General features: G+C 30.9%; 2 protein-coding genes across 3 annotated transcripts; both read right to left on the minus strand.

Moving 5' to 3' along the window:
* Window positions 1-6,552: 6,552 nt before the first annotated feature.
* LOC129287729 (nuclear pore complex protein NUP35-like) lies at window positions 6,553-10,060 on the minus strand. The gene is made up of 4 exons (XM_054923959.1): window positions 9,936-10,060; window positions 8,544-9,129; window positions 7,568-7,679; window positions 6,553-7,096 (listed from the first exon to the last, which is right to left on the minus strand). Exons 2-4 carry the CDS (start codon window positions 9,119-9,121, stop codon window positions 6,800-6,802), a joined length of 987 nt encoding a protein of 328 aa, XP_054779934.1. The 5' UTR covers window positions 9,122-9,129; window positions 9,936-10,060; the 3' UTR covers window positions 6,553-6,799.
* A 1,095-nt stretch (window positions 10,061-11,155) lies between these two features.
* Window positions 11,156-12,253, minus strand: LOC129287471 (uncharacterized). 2 transcript variants are annotated; one of them, XM_054923634.1, is made up of 3 exons: window positions 11,980-12,253; window positions 11,635-11,697; window positions 11,156-11,518 (listed from the first exon to the last, which is right to left on the minus strand). In XM_054923634.1, the coding sequence occupies exons 1-3, from the start codon at window positions 12,052-12,054 to the stop codon at window positions 11,324-11,326; spliced, it is 333 nt and encodes a 110-aa protein (XP_054779609.1). In that variant the 5' UTR covers window positions 12,055-12,253; the 3' UTR covers window positions 11,156-11,323. The 2 variants fall into 2 exon arrangements, with proteins under 2 accessions (XP_054779609.1, XP_054779608.1); XM_054923633.1 differs by having other exon boundaries at window positions 11,156-11,530; window positions 11,980-12,241.
* Between the last annotated feature and the right edge of the window lie 5,538 nt (window positions 12,254-17,791).

Below are 17,791 nucleotides of genomic sequence, written 5' to 3' on the forward strand. Positions count from 1 at the left end.
CACATCTAATCTAACATATTAATTATAATTTTATCAAACAATCATCCTTTATATCAATCAATTGTTAATAAGAAAAAATATTTAAATTTATTGTAAAAATTTTGGTAGAATCTTTATTGTAAATTGGAGCTTTCAAAATTTCTAAAACCTGCCAAAAAGAATATCCAAACAATATTTAGAGTTATATTCCAATGCAGTATGTATATACACACACACACAAACCAAAATACTTTAAGCAAGGATCCTGTCTATATGATTTGTGGAGTGACTCTAACAAAAACAAAATGTTGAAATATTTATATTAATCCACAACATAATTGAAGCAACAAAATGCTTCTTATCTTTAGAAATCCTACAAGATCTACTGAAGAGCAAGTCTACTTTTGTTATTTGAATAAAAAAATTCTTTCAATAAATAACATTTCAAAATAATAATAATAATAAATAAAAATGATAACCATAAACATATACAATAGAAAATAAGTGATTAATTTAATTATTAATGGTATTAGAAAATAATAACACAATTTATCTTTGATAATTGAGTAACAAAAATAGAAAGGAAAAAATAGATAATCAGAATCAACAAATTAAGAATATATCTTTTATATAAAACAAATAATAAAAATATAATTTTTAAGAGCGAAAATATAACTTGAAAAACTTATTTTCTATTAAGACTTGAACAAAATGAATAACTAACGTAAACACACAATCTACGAGGGCATGTAACATCCAATGCGGTTAGAAGTCATGAAAAATAGGCGTAAGTATACAACTCATGAATACGGGCATTGATTATATCCATAAAATTACATCATTCCTTTCACATATGCTGGCTGACATACGGGGCTAGCATCTCCAATGTACCTTGTGATTTAAGTATACCATAGCACACTAAGGGTTAATAAAACTGTTGTTAGCAACTAACATTTTGTACTCAGTCTTATAAAACATTTTCTATCATGCATGGAATCCAAAAATCGTTATAATTCAAATTTTTTCTTTAACTTGTAAAGTATAAATAACTTTTGAAAAAATTAGCTCAATAACCTCAAAAAATACAACCCCCATAAATTATGAATGAGGTTTTTGAATATTTTAGAATATGGTTCATTCATAAAATTAATTAGATTTATTTTTTTATTCTTAAAATAAATTTATTATTAAAATAGAACATTTCTAATTTAACTAATCTTTAACTGATTGGATCTTTTATTTTTATCATCAAAAATTATATTGTACATACTCCCTTTCTGATTTATTATCTATGAATATTTTCTTCATTAGATTTTTTAATCTGATTTTCTCGAATCATTATATTCATCTCCATACAATGCTTCTCTTCATCCAAATTTTTTATCTAATTTGCCTAGATCACTATCTTTATAGCAAAGCTTTTCCACTCTTTCTCTTTCTGTTTTTTCTAGATATTACTACAAGGATATTCGACATTAAAGAGAAAACTCCATTACTAATCTGTAATATTATATCATTGATAGGCCATTCGACATTGAAGAGGAAACTTCATTACTAATTTACGATATTACATCATTGATATACGTCTGTATATCAATAATAAATAAATTAATAAGTTTTCACTGATATGACTTATATATCAGTGATATATAATAGTATATAAATGATATACTATTATAGATCAACAAAACTAGACAATTAGACATAAACTTATTTATAATTGATATACAGTCGTATATTAATAATTTAGTATCGCATATCAATAGCAAAAAATATATATAATTATTTGCTTAAAACAGATCAAATATATTCCATAAAAAATTTTAGACTCTTAGCTTATTATAGAAAATTAAATACCTAAACTTATAAAATAAAAAATTATGAATCTATAGCTCTGTTTCCCCGCCAGCATGCTCCATTCCATCAAGTGCCATCAATGAATCTCACTTCGCGTTTGTCTCTTGCCATCGTGACTATGGCTCACCCACACTGTTCTACTATCTCGCGTTCATCTCTCTCACATCAAGTTTCATTTTCTCTCTTGCATTTGTCTTTCTCATTTTAAAAATTTCCTACATTTTAAATCTCCTGGTATTTCAAAAAAGCATACATTAAAAAGGGCAATTTTATAAATTAATTATAATTTAAATATTAAAAAGGTCATTTTGAAATTTAAGAAAGGATAATCTTTTTTTTTTTTTACTTGCTCTTATAATATGGACTATCTGTGCAAAAGTCCCTTAACTTTTTTATCTACAATTTATTTGATTTATGCATATGTAAAATTTTTAAGAAAATGTAATACCATGAGAATACCTACATAATTAAACTCAAATAATGAATAAGCTAATCACATACTTTAAATCAACTTAATCATAAGGTATAATAAGAAGATATGTTTATTACAATTAAAATAAATAAAGTAAGAGAAATATCATCACTTCTTTTTATTAGGAAACGTTGTTTACTTACCTAATATATCACCTAGTTTCAAAAAATTTTCCTTATAACTACAATCAAGCTTTCGCTTCTTTTAATAACCCTATCAAATATAATAGAATTTTAATAAATTTTTTATCACGTGAACAAACTCTCTCATCACAATAGTACAATCACAATTAAGTTTAATAAGTCAAAGTTCATCATTTATTATCATTTAAATCTTCAAAGTTCATCCTTCAATATACATAAATTTCTAAATGAATCAATTAAATCTCTTTCTCTTATGATTACTAACACAATTATCATGCTTTACAAAACAAATTCCCATCAAGAGTCAACTTCAATTTAGGAAAATCAATTTTGTATCCATCCTCTCCCTCTCTTATAATGATCACAAATACTCAAATGAAACTACCTAGCAAAATACACCCCTTAATCTCCAAATTCCAGCTTTGTTAAATCATAAATATACTCTTATTCACATATCAAACAAGATTAGAGAGGAAAATTCTCAATTTACAACAACCCAAATAACACATGGATGAGCATTATGAAAGAAGGGAGAGAGGTTTCAAGCAAACTCACACCAAAACAAGCTAGAGGAAGGGAAAATGGAAGAACAAGTTTAGGCAATAGGACAAAGATGGCTTGAACAAGGAAAGAGAAAGCCTTCAGTGGTTCCATTGCAACAAATGAAGAGGAAAGAAGAAGACCGACGATGAGAAACAGGGGAAAAACAACCACCCAAACAGACTTCTTGCAATAGCAATGGCAGATGCTTCTCCAATCACTAACAACAAGTTGAACGATGAGAAAAAAATGGAGAAGGACAATTGAATGATATGGTTATGAGTTCTCTCGCAAGTTCACCCTCTTTCAAATGGGGAGAGGGTTCCTCGATTTCTTTTCTCTCCTTTTTCCACCCTTTTGCAATCCTCACCATTCATCAAATTTATAATTCAAATAAATTCATTTAATAAAATAAAATCAATGGTGGGAATTGGAAAAAAGGAGAGAAAAGAAAAGGCGGAACCCCTCTCCCCTTTCAAGTGAATTGGGAAGGATAATCAAGAGAGGAGAGAAATGAAAAGGAATAAGATTTTACTTTTGCTTTATTTTGTTTTGTTTTGTTTTTTAATTATTTAGAAGGCATGACAGAAGTTTCTAGAAGCTGAAGTAAATAGAAATCATTTTATTTTTTTAAGTTATTACACTACAATGCGAAATCATTACTTATTAATTTTTTTTTATTTTACTTGTTAATTTACCAAGATGAATTGTAAATTACATCCGTTTATCAGACAAGCAATAATATTAGTTGTTAAGTTGCTAACTTTACTTATTAATTTACTAACATTAGTTTTAAATTTAATTATTGACATGTAAATTCATGTAATTTACAACTCATATTCATAAATTAACAAGTAAAATAAGAAAACTAATAACTAATGATTCTGCATAACAAGTGAAGGGTAGTTTGATATTTTCACTATTAAAATTATTTTCACTTTAATATTCCTAAACTAAACTAAAGTTTCAATTTTTTTTAAACCCACTAATAATTGAGTCGCATCTATTTGGAATTCTCCCAAATTATTTCTTCTAGTCCTTAATATAACTTAAATTTAACTAACTTTATGTTTATTTAAAAATATTAATTGTAATTTTAAAATTGTAAAAGGGTAATAAAAACAAGTAACTTTTCAATTTTACTTTTTTAACAATTAATAACTATAATAAATCATTGTTTAGAAATTCAAACCATGATCAATAAATAAGGGTAAAATATTTTCTTCTGCAAAATATAAACAATTGTATGAGACTGAAGTGTCATCGTTTAGTTGGTGACTGTTATTTTTATTTAAATTTCTTTCATGCATTTGTTTTAAATTTTATAAATGTTTTAAATTTAAAAATATAAAAATAAGTGATCATTATAAAATTATTTTTATTGGTAAGGCCATACTCTTTAATTTATAGTTTAATGTGTGTATATTTTGTTGTCAAAACTTTTTAATTTTACCTAATATTTGAAAAAATTTGAAGTAAAAAAAATATGCTCCCTTATTTATTTCATAGCATACAATCTCTCCCTCCACCCTCTCTCACGCACAAATTCCCTCCATATTTTCCAAATCTTCTTCTAAATGATATAATTTCTATAAAAACATTTTTGTTAGAATAAATAATATTCAAATTACTTTCGTTACAAAAAATAGCATCAATAACTTGTCCCATCGCACAGGCTATAATCTTATTGTAAAAGAAAATTAATTATTCTAACTTTACTTACAAAAGTTTTAAAAATTTGCCTTATATTAAAAATATGAGGGAGTATTAGTCACTACAAATGATTTTAAAATAACCAATGAAAGCACTTTTTTTGGTTAAAAAAATCATTGCAAATTGCATGATAAAATAAGAGACTAGCATGATATTTCTGGAGGTATATTAATTAGGAAAAAATAATCAATATTATTTAATTAAATCCAACTTGCTGAAAATAACATTTATATAACTGCACTCCAATAAAATAAAATTAACGTAATGAAATAAGTATCGAGATACTCTTGAGAAAGGGACAAACGATCGTTGCTGGCTAGGTTCCCACAATCCCTAACATTCTATTTGGTTTAAGAGGAGGAGAGGGATTTCAATGAAAGAGAAATATTTTGTTTGGTTTAGGAAAGGAGGAGAGGAAACATAAATATATATGGACCACTATATCCTTACCTTAACTAAATTATTTTTTCCTTATTTTTTAAATTTTAAACAAAATATATTTGTGAAATTTAAAAAAGCAAGGATAAAAAATTAAAAATATACATCTCACCACCAATGAATTTTTTTTAAAGATCAAATATTTATATTAAAAAGATAAAAATATAAAATACAATAAAATATTAGTTAATATAAAATACAAGTTAATATATAAAATGCACTAGCAAAGACCACGATCTAAACGGAGGGAGGATACCACGACCTAGACAGAGGGACAAGCAATAGTGGACGATGATCTAAACAGAGGGAGCGGCAATGGCGGTGCGAGTTAGGGAAGAGAGATGACAACATGAGCGGTTGTGAAGAACTTCAATGCCAATGACAATCTGAGCAAAGGGAGCAATGATGGTGGCATGTGCTAGGAAAGATGGACGACAGGTTGAGTTGTGGGAGATAGACACTGTAGCAATTTGGGGGAGAGGGATGATGGCTTGAGTTGGGAGAGGCACAGATGCAAGAGGGTATTTTCAAATTATTATATTATAATAAGGACAAATTAGTCATAATAAGTTATATTCTATCCCTCCCCTCCTCAGCTCCCCATTTTGGAGGGGAAGGTTTAAAGAGAAGGGGAGAGAAAATTTTAAATCCCTTCATTTTCATTATCTAAACAAGGAAAAAGAAGCAAAATCCCTCCCCTCCCTTCCTCTTGAAACAAACAAGGGGCAAGTGGAGCTAGTTGCAGAATTATTGAAACGCTAGACTCTAGAGCTACTGATCAACCAAGCACATATCATTTCTAAATCAGAAGTTTGCATAACTTCTTCTATACCATATTTCCTTTGGTGACGGGGGATTTTGAAGATGGATTTCCAATCTCTTACATGACATGCATAATTAAATTTATATGTTTCTTTTTATATACATACATATATAATATATTTATAAAAACTCACACTATCTATAAAATATAAAATATGATTAGCACCATCGACTATATGAGTTCTCTTGAAGTATTAATTATCCTAGAATGAAAAAGACATTTTTTAGTAACTTAGTATCACCTCTTCCTCTCATAACTTGTTTGGTAAAGCACAAAATAAAATATCAAACTAGAGTTGGTTGAAGTATTTTCAAATTATGCTATTACTTGAGTTCTTCACTGATTAGAATTTTTTTCCTCCAAAAAAGATGCAAAGAGTATATAATGTTAAACTAAAATCAATGATACCGTTTACACGTCTTTAGAAGTGTGGCTTACATTACTTAGACTCTCTGAATAATTCACATAATCCAATATATATTTTCTATTAAATATCTCACAACATATGCTTAAAAAAATTAAATTAAATTTGTTGTCAGATATTATAATTCTTTGGCCACAAGATATTTAATAAATCACCTAGAATATGAGTATGACAAATAAGAATATATTCCCACAACATTTGGCAGTCCAGAAAATTGATCTAGGTGATGAAATGATAAGATATCAGAATTCCTCATAGCTCAGATCCTCAGAGTAAAAATTCCAACTTAACTTCGATGCACAGCACAGGACATGACAAACCTCTCGAATGATAGATGAATAGCTGCCAAGCTTATTTATTTGGTTACAATAAGGCGCATGATATAGCCCGGTTCACAAGAACAGACTAATCTAGACACCAAACATCAAATCCATTACTTTCGAAACCACGGATTTTGCTGGGGAAGCTATTGCACCTGTTGTTTGCCGAGCGCTTGCATTGCCATTCTGAAGATAAGGAGGAGATCTGTATGCGTTCCCTTCTAAGGCTCTAGCAGAGGGTGGAGGTAAGGGCATAAATCCCTGATTGGAAAGTCTTTCATTTAAAGCTTGACGTTGCAAGGGATCCAAAGACTTTACACCCACTATCAGGGCTCCATTAATTTGCATCCCATTCTTGTTTAGAGCTTTTTGAGCATCAGATCGATTCTGCATCAGTAAATGAAGTTTAACAATCGGATGAAAAGGTGCGAGGCACTACATAAGTAGAGCAGGATCATACAGGAATAATACATAACGCAGATGATTATATCATAATCATAGTTCATGGAAGTATTGATTGCAGTATTTGGACAAGCAACACAGTTGGTCAGAACATAGCTTTAAAATAATAATTAGATAAACAAAGGCCTGCCATGCTGTTATAACATGGATCTATCAATTATTAATAAAATTATTTTGAAAAATATAGTTCTCATGAGCTTCCATCAGATTTTACGCCCAATGAAGTGTGTCATAGACAAGCATTCCTATTTGAAAAACATACTTTATCATATGCAACGTGGCTGCTGCTTGATGCAACCATACTGATGGTGACCAAAAGTGGAAAAATGCAGCATGCAACTAATGCTTTATAGTAAAAATATATTTATGATGTTTAATTGAGAAAAGAAGACAAACCTGATATAAGATGTGCATCCAGTTAGAATCCCTGGGACCAGGAACATGTTTCAAAATTACACCACATTTTTCGAACTCTCTTAAAACTAAATTAGTGTCACCCGGAGAAAACCTGCCGAGTGCGGGGAAAGAACCTTGTTACAAATGTGTTTATTGGTATATGACAAAGAAAGTAAATGCCATTAACTAAATGAGTTGGCATACCTAAGACTAATTGCCTGCCAACTAGGCAAGAAAGATGCCTCACTCAGCGTAGCAATATTTTCTTTACCTAACAAGTTGTTTACTTTAGTATCTCACATATTGTTATGCTTTGCCTATTTGTTCTGGCTTCTGCAGTTCTTGGTTTCTATCATTAGGATGTCTCACTTTCTGCTCGTGTAACTCCTTCATTTCCTAACCTAATAGCACTTTTTATCTAGAAAGGTCTACTACCGAGAATATATTGGTTGTAAAGATCTTAACAAAATATTTTTCAGGATCCCTTCTGCCGTTGAATCTCATTCAGGCAATGGCATCTTGTATTTTCTTGTCAATATAAGTTGTTACTTATCAAAATGCCTCGAGACCCTCATTCCCAAAGGCCATAAGAAATATAAAACGAATGAAGACAAGTATCATTAAAATTAATGGACAATTATCGCTTCACTTAAATTAAACCTACATGCATGGCAGTTCATTTGCAAGTCCTTGAGAGATATACAAAATTCAAGGCTCGCTCATCAAGACATCCAGAAAGCAAAGGCTGCATCCAATTTACGCACAAGTTTTAAAATCCTCTGAACTTAATCTAAGATCAAATCTACAGCCAATTAGCAAATGGTTCCCTCTTGACAGGATTTTTGTTTTAACCTTAGCAATTATCAAAACCATACCAATTCAGCATCTTTACTAGTCCAGTAATGCTTCCAATAAAATAAAAAATAGCAGCAATAGATGAAATTCTAGCACTAAAGTTTAAAAGTCAAGACATTACCCATAAACAGTTACCCATTCCTCCTCATTAAGATTCCCTGCAGGCAAGGTATTTCTCTGAACCTCTGTCCTTGCTACTTCCCTTGGTGGAGGGACAGTGACCAAAGCACCAGACTGAACCACACCCTCAACTGGTGAACTCCTTCCCTTCTCATCTTGTTCACCACCATGCTTAGCAGACGTAGGCGACCACCAACTCAACCCTGGTGAACTCTGCTGGTTTTGCTGAACAACCTTTAAAGCATAAGATGTACTGGCCTCTGATTTGTTTTTGGATGGAGTAGAAAATTCCCTATTCACAGTTTGGATTGGACTTCTAGGGTCTGACTTAGTTTCAGGAGATATTTGGTAATCTGGTATCCCAGATTCAGGAGAAATATCTGATCTGTCTTCCAAGGTGTAAATAGGAGGTGGTGGGAGGTCTGAAACACTGATGCTCTCACGCCATAGAGAAGATGCTGCAGCTGCCTGACCTGGACTTGAAAATTTTCCTCTCCGGGCCGAAACAGGCGAAGCCAAATCTTGGAAGAATAATGACTGCCTACCAGATCTTGGAGTTCTTTGCACAGTAGTGCTCATATTTTATTCTTTTCACAGAACAGAAATGGTAGATGCATGCCAGTTATCAGATACTTAACGTCAATTTAGATAGCATAGCACACTGTCACAGAGAACTAATAACAACGGAGTGTTTGTGTGTGTGAGGGGGGGTGTTGGGGGGAGATACTTTGTTTAATCAAACCAAATAGATGCATTATTATCAATTAGGCTGAAAAAGTGGAGCTTAGAATAGGAAACTTATATTCGGTAATAAATATTAAACAGACTAATCATATGAGCTACACTCAATATAATTACAAAGTCATTCCCCAGAATGAATAATCGAAGCATATAAAACAACCTGAGCATCTAATGCGTTAATTTTATTCACCACGCACAGCAACCATAGCTAGTACATACCGTGTGCAAAATTTAGTAAGACGTACTTAACATGACAGGTGGAAGCTAAGGACATCAACTACGGATAAAAGGAATACAATAAAATTCGTAGATAAAGAAGGTACTAGCAAATTAAGGCCTCTAGCTATAATCCTCTATTGGGTTCTTCAGGAAACAGTAGACTACAAAAGACCAATTCCATTAATCAAGAATCCATCCAAAATCAAAGGAAAAAAGAGAGAGAAAACAAGTCAATAAGCAAGGACGAGCCGTGTTTTTGAACTGAGCACCGGCATCCTCATATACTTAAAACCATTACTTCACGAACAATATGTGAGGAATTCCCGAGCAAACATGGGGTTCTAATTTTTCACTGGTCTACGTGGGTTTCCATGAAAGCAAAAGGCACAGACACGCACACAAACACATCGAATTGGAGAGGAAGAGAGAGTACCTTGTGGAATTGGAGGCAGAGAGATCGGTGCGATTGATTGAGGTTATGAAATTGGAGGGGTTCTTTCTTCGAATATGCTGGGTATTTTCGCAGAATTTTCCCTCCCTTTGTCCCTTTCTTTCAATTAGACCGTTTGAAAACCCTAAAGCCTTCTCCGTCCTTTATTTATTTTGGAACTCGAAACGACGTCATTGTCTGGGAATAACTTCCTTCTCAATTGTCGTTTTTGAATTCAAAAACAGTTGGCCAAAGTTTTTCATATTGTACATCTATAAAATTAAAATACTGTGTATTTTAGTTTTTATATTCTATTAATATATGTGCGTCATTTTAATTTTTATCTCCCCAGTGCAAAGCATCCGCTCCATTTGTAATTACAGAGACATATTTAAGAAATTTAATACACTAATAACTTATAAATTATTTGAGTGGAGTGATTAATTCCTTTTTTAGGTACTTATAATAATTCTGCTCATAATTCCTCTATTCAGGTCAAGCCCATGACTCTGATGGGTTGGGTGTTGGGCCCAAGACTGACATGCAATACTCATATTGCACAATCTATCATAAGCTCCGTTACGAGTGATCTTCAATTCAATTATAACATAAGATTGTGAATGCCATCACATGGCCTTGTTAAGTTTTACACATGATTAGAACCTTTAATTTGAAATGTATCAAAAATAAAATCGTTAATTCAAACCAAGCCCATAAGTCAATCAGAAAAAATTCAAAAAAAATTAAGAGTCATGTTTAATAAAATAATAATTTTTTATTTTTAGGTTGACTTAAATATATTCAAAAAAATTTGAAACAAGCTCAATTGATTTCTAACTTAGTCTGAATATTTAAATAAAAAATTATTTTTAAAAAAATACTTTTAAAGCAAAATATTGAAATTTGTTTAGAGAAATTGAAAATTTTTAACAATTTAACCATTCGAACCAAATAGGCCCAAACCTGTAAAGGTTGGGACTAAATTTAACTATTTGGACTTTTCTATAGAATTGAGCTCTTGGAGGCTCTATACATGATCGACGTAAGTATTGTAAAGCTAACTGCATTTAAATCTCCAACTAATAAACTTATTGTACACGGGCATGGTAAATCAAAAGTTTTTTTTTTTTTAATCGTTGAAGTAAGACTTCATATGAGTTGAATTTTGGAAGCCCATTAAGAGCAAGGTATGCCTTCAGCTTCAAAAATGTTCACAGCATGTATAGATCGCTCATCAACAGTTCCTTCATATATTAGTAATAAGATTTGATCCTGCAATTGTATTTGTAAGTTATGGGCCGGACAAATTGAATCAACATTTGTCGGGGAATCAAGTGGTTTTATTACAATCTGATCAGGTAATATAGTAATATATTGTTTGATGCATAAAATCAAAACGGAGCAGAAAGAGGTTCGTTTTGGTGAATAGTGTGGAGCTGATGATCTGATGGGGAATCAACCATGGCTGGAGAGTACAAGTTGATGATATTATTGCAAGCTTTCTCCTCCATCATCTCTATCTTGTTCATGCATCCCACTTGCTTCTCAACCACTTTCTCTTCATCTCCATCCATCATCTCCTCCACCTGCTCCAGTCCCTTCATTATTCAACAAATTAATCACTTTGGTCATTTCTCAAGTTCCTGTAAGTTACATACATATGACTCTTTCTTAAAATAAATCAACACAAAGTTCATATTGCCTCTGTGAAAAGAGATGAGGCTTCCTTTGGTTCCATCTTCTGCACTACATCTGCAGCTACTTTCTGCATCCACAAAATAATATTTTGAGTAATTAAGAATTAAGCAAGTGAAACTGTTTTCTGACGGGATCAAACCCAAGATCTGTGCCACTAATCCATGAAGGCTTTGGCACATCGACAGTTAAAAAAAAAATATAACAATTCATATGTTATACACAAACACAATCTCTTTCTCAAAACATTAGTGGACAACAACAAAATGTTTGGTTTCATGTCAGAAAATTGTTGAGAAGTAAAAGTGGAAGAAAAGAGGAAGATGGAAGAAAAGAAAGTACTAATAATTACCCTAGCTTGGGAGATTTGGCCTTGATTTAAGGTCTTAGGCTCGAGTTCAATGGAGCGACGAGTAGTATTTGCCATGTATAACACATAAATCGCAGCCCATATCCAAAATTCAGCACCACAACTTACGAATTATCATCCAATCTCTCCATATATATAGCAAGCTAGGTAGATTGCACATTGACATAGATACGTGGTGTATTAATTAACAGAGGGAAGGATTGAGGATGGAGGTTAGATATTGAATGAATGGAGTCACGGAGTGATTGGACTAAGAGACCAAAAAAGCAAAAGCGAAAGGCAAAGATGATAATATGGTTGAGATCAATCCCGTGGGTCAATTGTGTGGAATTGTTGATGAGTGCATATCTACAGTAATTGTGGCCATTAACAAAAGGGGCTTTCGTTTTCATTGATCACTCTTTAGCTTCCACCATTATTACATGCATGACTTTTCCATTGCCAGCTTTCAATGGCCAGTTCATATATAGGTGTGTAGATGATGAACGAGAGATATTGTAATCTTCATCTCTCTTTTATCTACTCTCATGTTGGCAAACGAGAACATTATACTCCGGGAAGATCTTTCTAGGCCTTTTGCTTTATTAGATTTTTTTTTATATATATATATATATATACTCTTAAGTGTAGATAGTTTTGGAGAGTCAAGTATATATATACAGTTAAATACACACACACAAACACACACCCCTCCAATGCTGCTTGCATCGTCTGACTAAGGAATTGATTTAGTTTAATCAAAAGTCTCGAGTTCAAATATCATAAGTATGCAGCAACGATTAAACTTTCCATAGGAGTAATGCCTTCCATAAAAAAGTACCTGCAAGTTATTGAATAGATTAATCTGGATCAAAGACTTGAGATATCAATGCCAAAAAAAAAATATACTTGTAAAAAAAATGGTTGACTTTTAAATTTTGCCATTTGCTAAAATTAACAATTACAATAAAATGTGTCTAAGAATTACAACTTGATAGGATTAAGGAGGACAATTTTTTTTAAAAAAAAAAAAACTATTATATTTTTGTCCTATATGTAAGCTCAAATATGGGCTGTAAAACTTTACCAACTAATTGAGACTAGAGGAAGCATATAAGTTTTAGGTTAACGTTGTTTAAAAAAACTCTAGAATTTAAGGGTATCAAGTTCATAAGAATTTAAATTTTCCTGCCATAAATCTCTTCTTTGATTTGGCTATATCTAACATGGAACATTTTAATGTAATTCTCATATTAATTCGGATTTGATTAGTTGACTAGGAACAATATACACCATACGTGTGACTCTACCATTGGCCAAGCAAATAAACACTTTTTTTGGTCGCCATTCTTCCCAAAAGGATAATCCCATTTCTCACAAGTCACAAGAGCCCGTTTCTAGTTGGGCTTATTTACTTTGCAAATAAAGGCTAAGTCTCTCATCCTCTTAGAAACATTTATTTCCTCTAAGTGGATACACCGGCAAAGTCCAACTCTCTCGTACACTTCCGGAACTTTCCTTGCCTGCTTTCATTTTCTAAGGCACGTGGAGGGTCACTCATTAATTACCATTTTTTAATTTTATTCTTATTTTAAATTTAATTTTATAACTCTTTATATACTGTATATATCTCCCTTTGTATTATTAATGAGGATAAAGCTATTTTTTTATTTTTAAACATATTCAATGAGTTAATTATTACTTTTTTATTTTTGATAAAATAATTAAAAGTATTTTATAATAAAGATAGAAGGGAGTACGCGCGCGTGCACGGGTGTGTGCACCTATGACTGGCATGTTGTAAATTGACTTTATCCCTCTTGGGCTCTTATACACCCTTTAATGTCTAAACAATGAAACGGAAAAAGGAGTGCAAAATTCAATGAAGGTTTGAACATTAAATCTCTATCACTCTCATCACTTGAAGTACTGATCAACCTCATATGAGTAATATTTAAATAAAAATTAAATCCTAAAATAAACTTATATGTATAATTTTGATAATTATCCTATTAAGATGATAAAATTTTTAGTCCTGTAAATTTGTTTATCAATCATTAATTTTAATTTGATCCCTCAAATTTAATTTTTATTTATTTGTTTTCTTATAAATTGTCTTTGTTATCGAAGAAAAAGTAACACTATTAAATTATGTTGCCATATATATAATGGAATATTGAGTTAGTATTCATGTATAGATTAATGAAAAAAAAACGTATTTATTTAATCAAGAGAAAAAGAAAACAGACTTAAAAATTGAGAAATATAGTGGGGGAAATGCAACGTATAAGAAAATAAGGAAATAAGAGCAAAAGGAAGGAATATAAAAAATAAAGCTGATCTGTTTTCATTTAGTCACATGAGCATGTTAAGTTGTCAACATATTTTACATATAGATATATGATATTAATTTGAAGGCCATTTTGTGTTTTGGAATTTAAAAGACTAATGTGACAATGTAAAAAAATGTATAAAAAAGCTATATTCATAAAAAATAAATTGGAAAAACCAAAAATCATGACTGAGATAAATTTAAGAGACAAAAAGTTTTAATATTATAATTTTTATTGTTTCTAAACAATAACTTTGTAAGACTCGTTATACATTTGAACCAAAAAAAAACTCTAATCATACAATATCTAATTTAAATAAGTTATGAAACTGATCTCTCCACGAAAATGTGAAGACTTTTATTAGCTAGTGTCTATGCATGTTACGATATAAGAATTACTTGAGGCATGAATTATCAATTTCTTTAATTAAAAAGCATTTGCCTTGGTCTCTAACTACACAAGCACGCACGCACAAACATATGCTAATTCGAAAGGCTACTTCTTCTCTCTTTATAGTTTATTCATTTTTATGACCAAAATTTGTACTTAATTATTGTGAAGTCCACTTGATCACAAAGATTCGGCAATTTAATTACGATTGCTCAAGTTATTATGCCAGTGCATCACAACAATATAATAATAATAATTAAGCTTCTTGCTATCATACGAAATATACTATAGCTAGATAGGGGAGCTATAGTCAAATGAATTGCAGGCTTACAGCTAGGGCATGGACATTTCAGTTATTTATACGTAGTTTTATCATATATAACTATAAGCTAATCTCATAGCCATTTGCTTTCTTGGCAATTGCCAAAGTAGTTCAGACACATAACAGCAGATGGACACTTCATATTTATTTCTGTGAAGCTGTCCTAGCTTATTGTATTATGTGTAGGATCGAATTGTACACGAGCATAGGTCTATTGTCCGTTGTTATTGTTATTATTATCATCATCTAAATTGATAAATTAATTTATGATTAACCAAGTGTGTGCCAGATCTATACATCATGTTCACCCACTTCCAATCAGAACCTGATGCTATTCGAATAAAATCACACATTTTACATCTTTACCCACGTGAAGTGGTTGTTACATAAGTAGGCCCATGATCTCCTTAAATTATATATATATATATATATATATATATATATTTTAAGTATATCTTTGCTGCTTGCGAATTGATTTTAGGGTTAATGGTCATTTTAACCCCTCACTTATATTTGTTTAAGAGTGTGTCGTATCCTAAATTTACATCAAGTATAATTTTCTCCTTTAAAAAATTACCTTTTTGACCATTAGTCTATTGACAAAAAATTACATAAATTGACTCAAAAAATTGTAAATAAATACCCTATAAAAATTAATATTGATTAAGGATATTATATGCCTCTGAGCTTAAATATCCAATAAAAAATTAACATTGATTGAGGAATAAAAATGTTATTTAACTCTTGATTTTGACCGGATTGATGTATATAGTTCACTAGCATTTCTTAAACGTAGTTCCATCAAAGTTTTTTGATTAGTTAATTCACTTAGCCTACTCATATTCGTTGGACCATGAATGAATAAATTAAGACTAATAATTACATTTTTAGTCATAATATCTTATAATCAATTTACTTTTCCCCTAAAAGTTTTGCAAGAGAAGATGTAACTCTTGAATCCATGTCATATCTAGTATTGACTCTCAAATTTTCAAAAATTCACTTGCTTTATGTATATTTTTTATTTTCAAAACACTAGAACTTTCCTTGAAGTCATCTATTCTAATACTACACTCACACGTTCTAATAATCGATGGGATTCGGTAGGTGCATTAGGGCTGGTATTGATTGCACAGTCGTCTTGTGTGTGTTTTGACACATTGATGTAACCATTTTTCACACAGATAAAGTGAATAAAAAATTATAAACTACTTATAAAAGTACCACCGCTCACATTTATCTACCTTAGTTCTTTTCTAACCGATATAAAATTCTAGTGTAAATATATTTTTGTAGTAACGTAAGATAAGTCTAGGAGATTAGTTATTAATATTGATGATAAATTAATCTTAGACTTTCATTCAACGGACCCCATTTTGGATGACTTTCAGGTTATCACCTGTAATTACCTTGCAAGGTTTTGACCCTCTCTCACTTCCTTCAAGGAATTATTAAGATATGAAAAAGAAGCCTCGGTTAGTGAGATGATTCCAAAACTTTATTTACACTAATTCCAAGTCATATATCCTTAAACCAAGTTTAATCAAACATCATATTTTTGGTAATTTGCAAATTACGTGTTTAGAATCTCCTTGAACATCTCAATTTGACCGTACCTCTTTGCCCCATTGTAATGCTTCTCCTTTTCACAACACCCTGCTCCAAGCAAGGCACAAACAACCACTAAATAGTTATATATTTTTATTAATACAAAATCATGTTATGACCAGAATTAACTAATGACTTCAACGTTATTCATTAAGATACTAATTAATGATTGATGCCATGTATTTGATTTCCTTTTAATTGTTCCAATACTCGCGTCTTTCAAATATATATATATATATATATATATATAATATCAATATTTCAACAATTCAATCATAGATAAATATATAGCATATATATATAAAAAAAACTTTTATTAGCGTAAATAGGATGGGCTCTCATCAAATAAGTCGTTGGGATTAATATCAAACCAATTTTAATCAGGAAAAGTCTACATTTCACTTTCCATGTTTTAAAGGAGATTAGTTTCATGACCAATAAGTGATACTCACTCCTCCCATCTTTAATATAAGTAAACTTAACCAATTAAATCCACTCTTAAAATTTGTTGTACCAACAAATGCTTAGTTCAACTGGTCGAGAGAGTTGAATTAACTTGTCATAATATATCGTGTTTAAGTTTCTAGAATATACAATATTTAAATAAATATATCAAAAATATCAATAAAGTACCTATGAGGTCGCCGTTAGTAAAAACAATCCTATACACAATAGGGTTCTGGATAGTTTTTGATGGGTGTGGTAGTATCTTCATATTTCTCAAGATATCGAGCGATAGAATTATAAAAATTTTTGAAGGTTTAAAAAAAATATGTGACTTGTTTTTTGCCTCTTTGCAATTAATAACTATAATGAATTCAAAAGATCATAAATAAAAGGGATAAAATAAAAATAATAATTACTCTAATTAACTTTATCTTATATTAAAAAATAAAAACTTTCGTCAAAACGTGTCTCATATCTTGCTAGTATCTATATGTAGAGAAATACTAATGGAAGGAGAGAGAGAGAGAGAGAGAGAGAACAAATTAAGGAAGACAATTACCGTGTTATATAATGTTGTCTTCTTCAATTCATAGAAATGGATGAATATTAATTATGGGAACAGTGAAGAGTGTCACACAAGGCAGGTCACAGGCATGCACGTCACGTAGCGCATGTGCGTGGTTTCATCACCCACATGCGCGTCCCCTCTCAATTA

This window comes from Prosopis cineraria, unplaced genomic scaffold (assembly GCF_029017545.1).
Source record: "Prosopis cineraria cultivar Desert tree isolate PC_DT_omini unplaced genomic scaffold, ASM2901754v1 PC12, whole genome shotgun sequence".
In the NCBI taxonomy this organism is placed as follows: Eukaryota; Viridiplantae; Streptophyta; class Magnoliopsida; order Fabales; family Fabaceae; genus Prosopis; species Prosopis cineraria.

Bases quoted from the DNA above. Each gene is read 5' to 3' on its own strand.
- LOC129287729 (XM_054923959.1), bottom strand. From the start codon at position 9,121: ATGAGCACTACTGTGCAAAGAACTCCAAGATCTGGTAGGCAGTCATTA. The intron at 7,680-8,543 runs GTAATGTCTTGA...CGCACTCGGCAG, and splicing joins GAATGGGTAACTGTTTATGG to GTTTTCTCCGGGTGACACTA. The intron at 7,097-7,567 runs GTTTGTCTTCTT...TTACTGATGCAG, and splicing joins GGATGCACATCTTATATCAG to AATCGATCTGATGCTCAAAA.
- LOC129287471 (XM_054923633.1), bottom strand. From the start codon at position 12,054: ATGGCAAATACTACTCGTCGCTCCATTGAACTCGAGCCTAAGACCTTA. The intron at 11,698-11,979 runs GTAATTATTAGT...TTGTGGATGCAG, and splicing joins GCCAAATCTCCCAAGCTAGG to AAAGTAGCTGCAGATGTAGT. The intron at 11,531-11,634 runs GCAATATGAACT...TGAATAATGAAG, and splicing joins CCTCATCTCTTTTCACAGAG to GGACTGGAGCAGGTGGAGGA.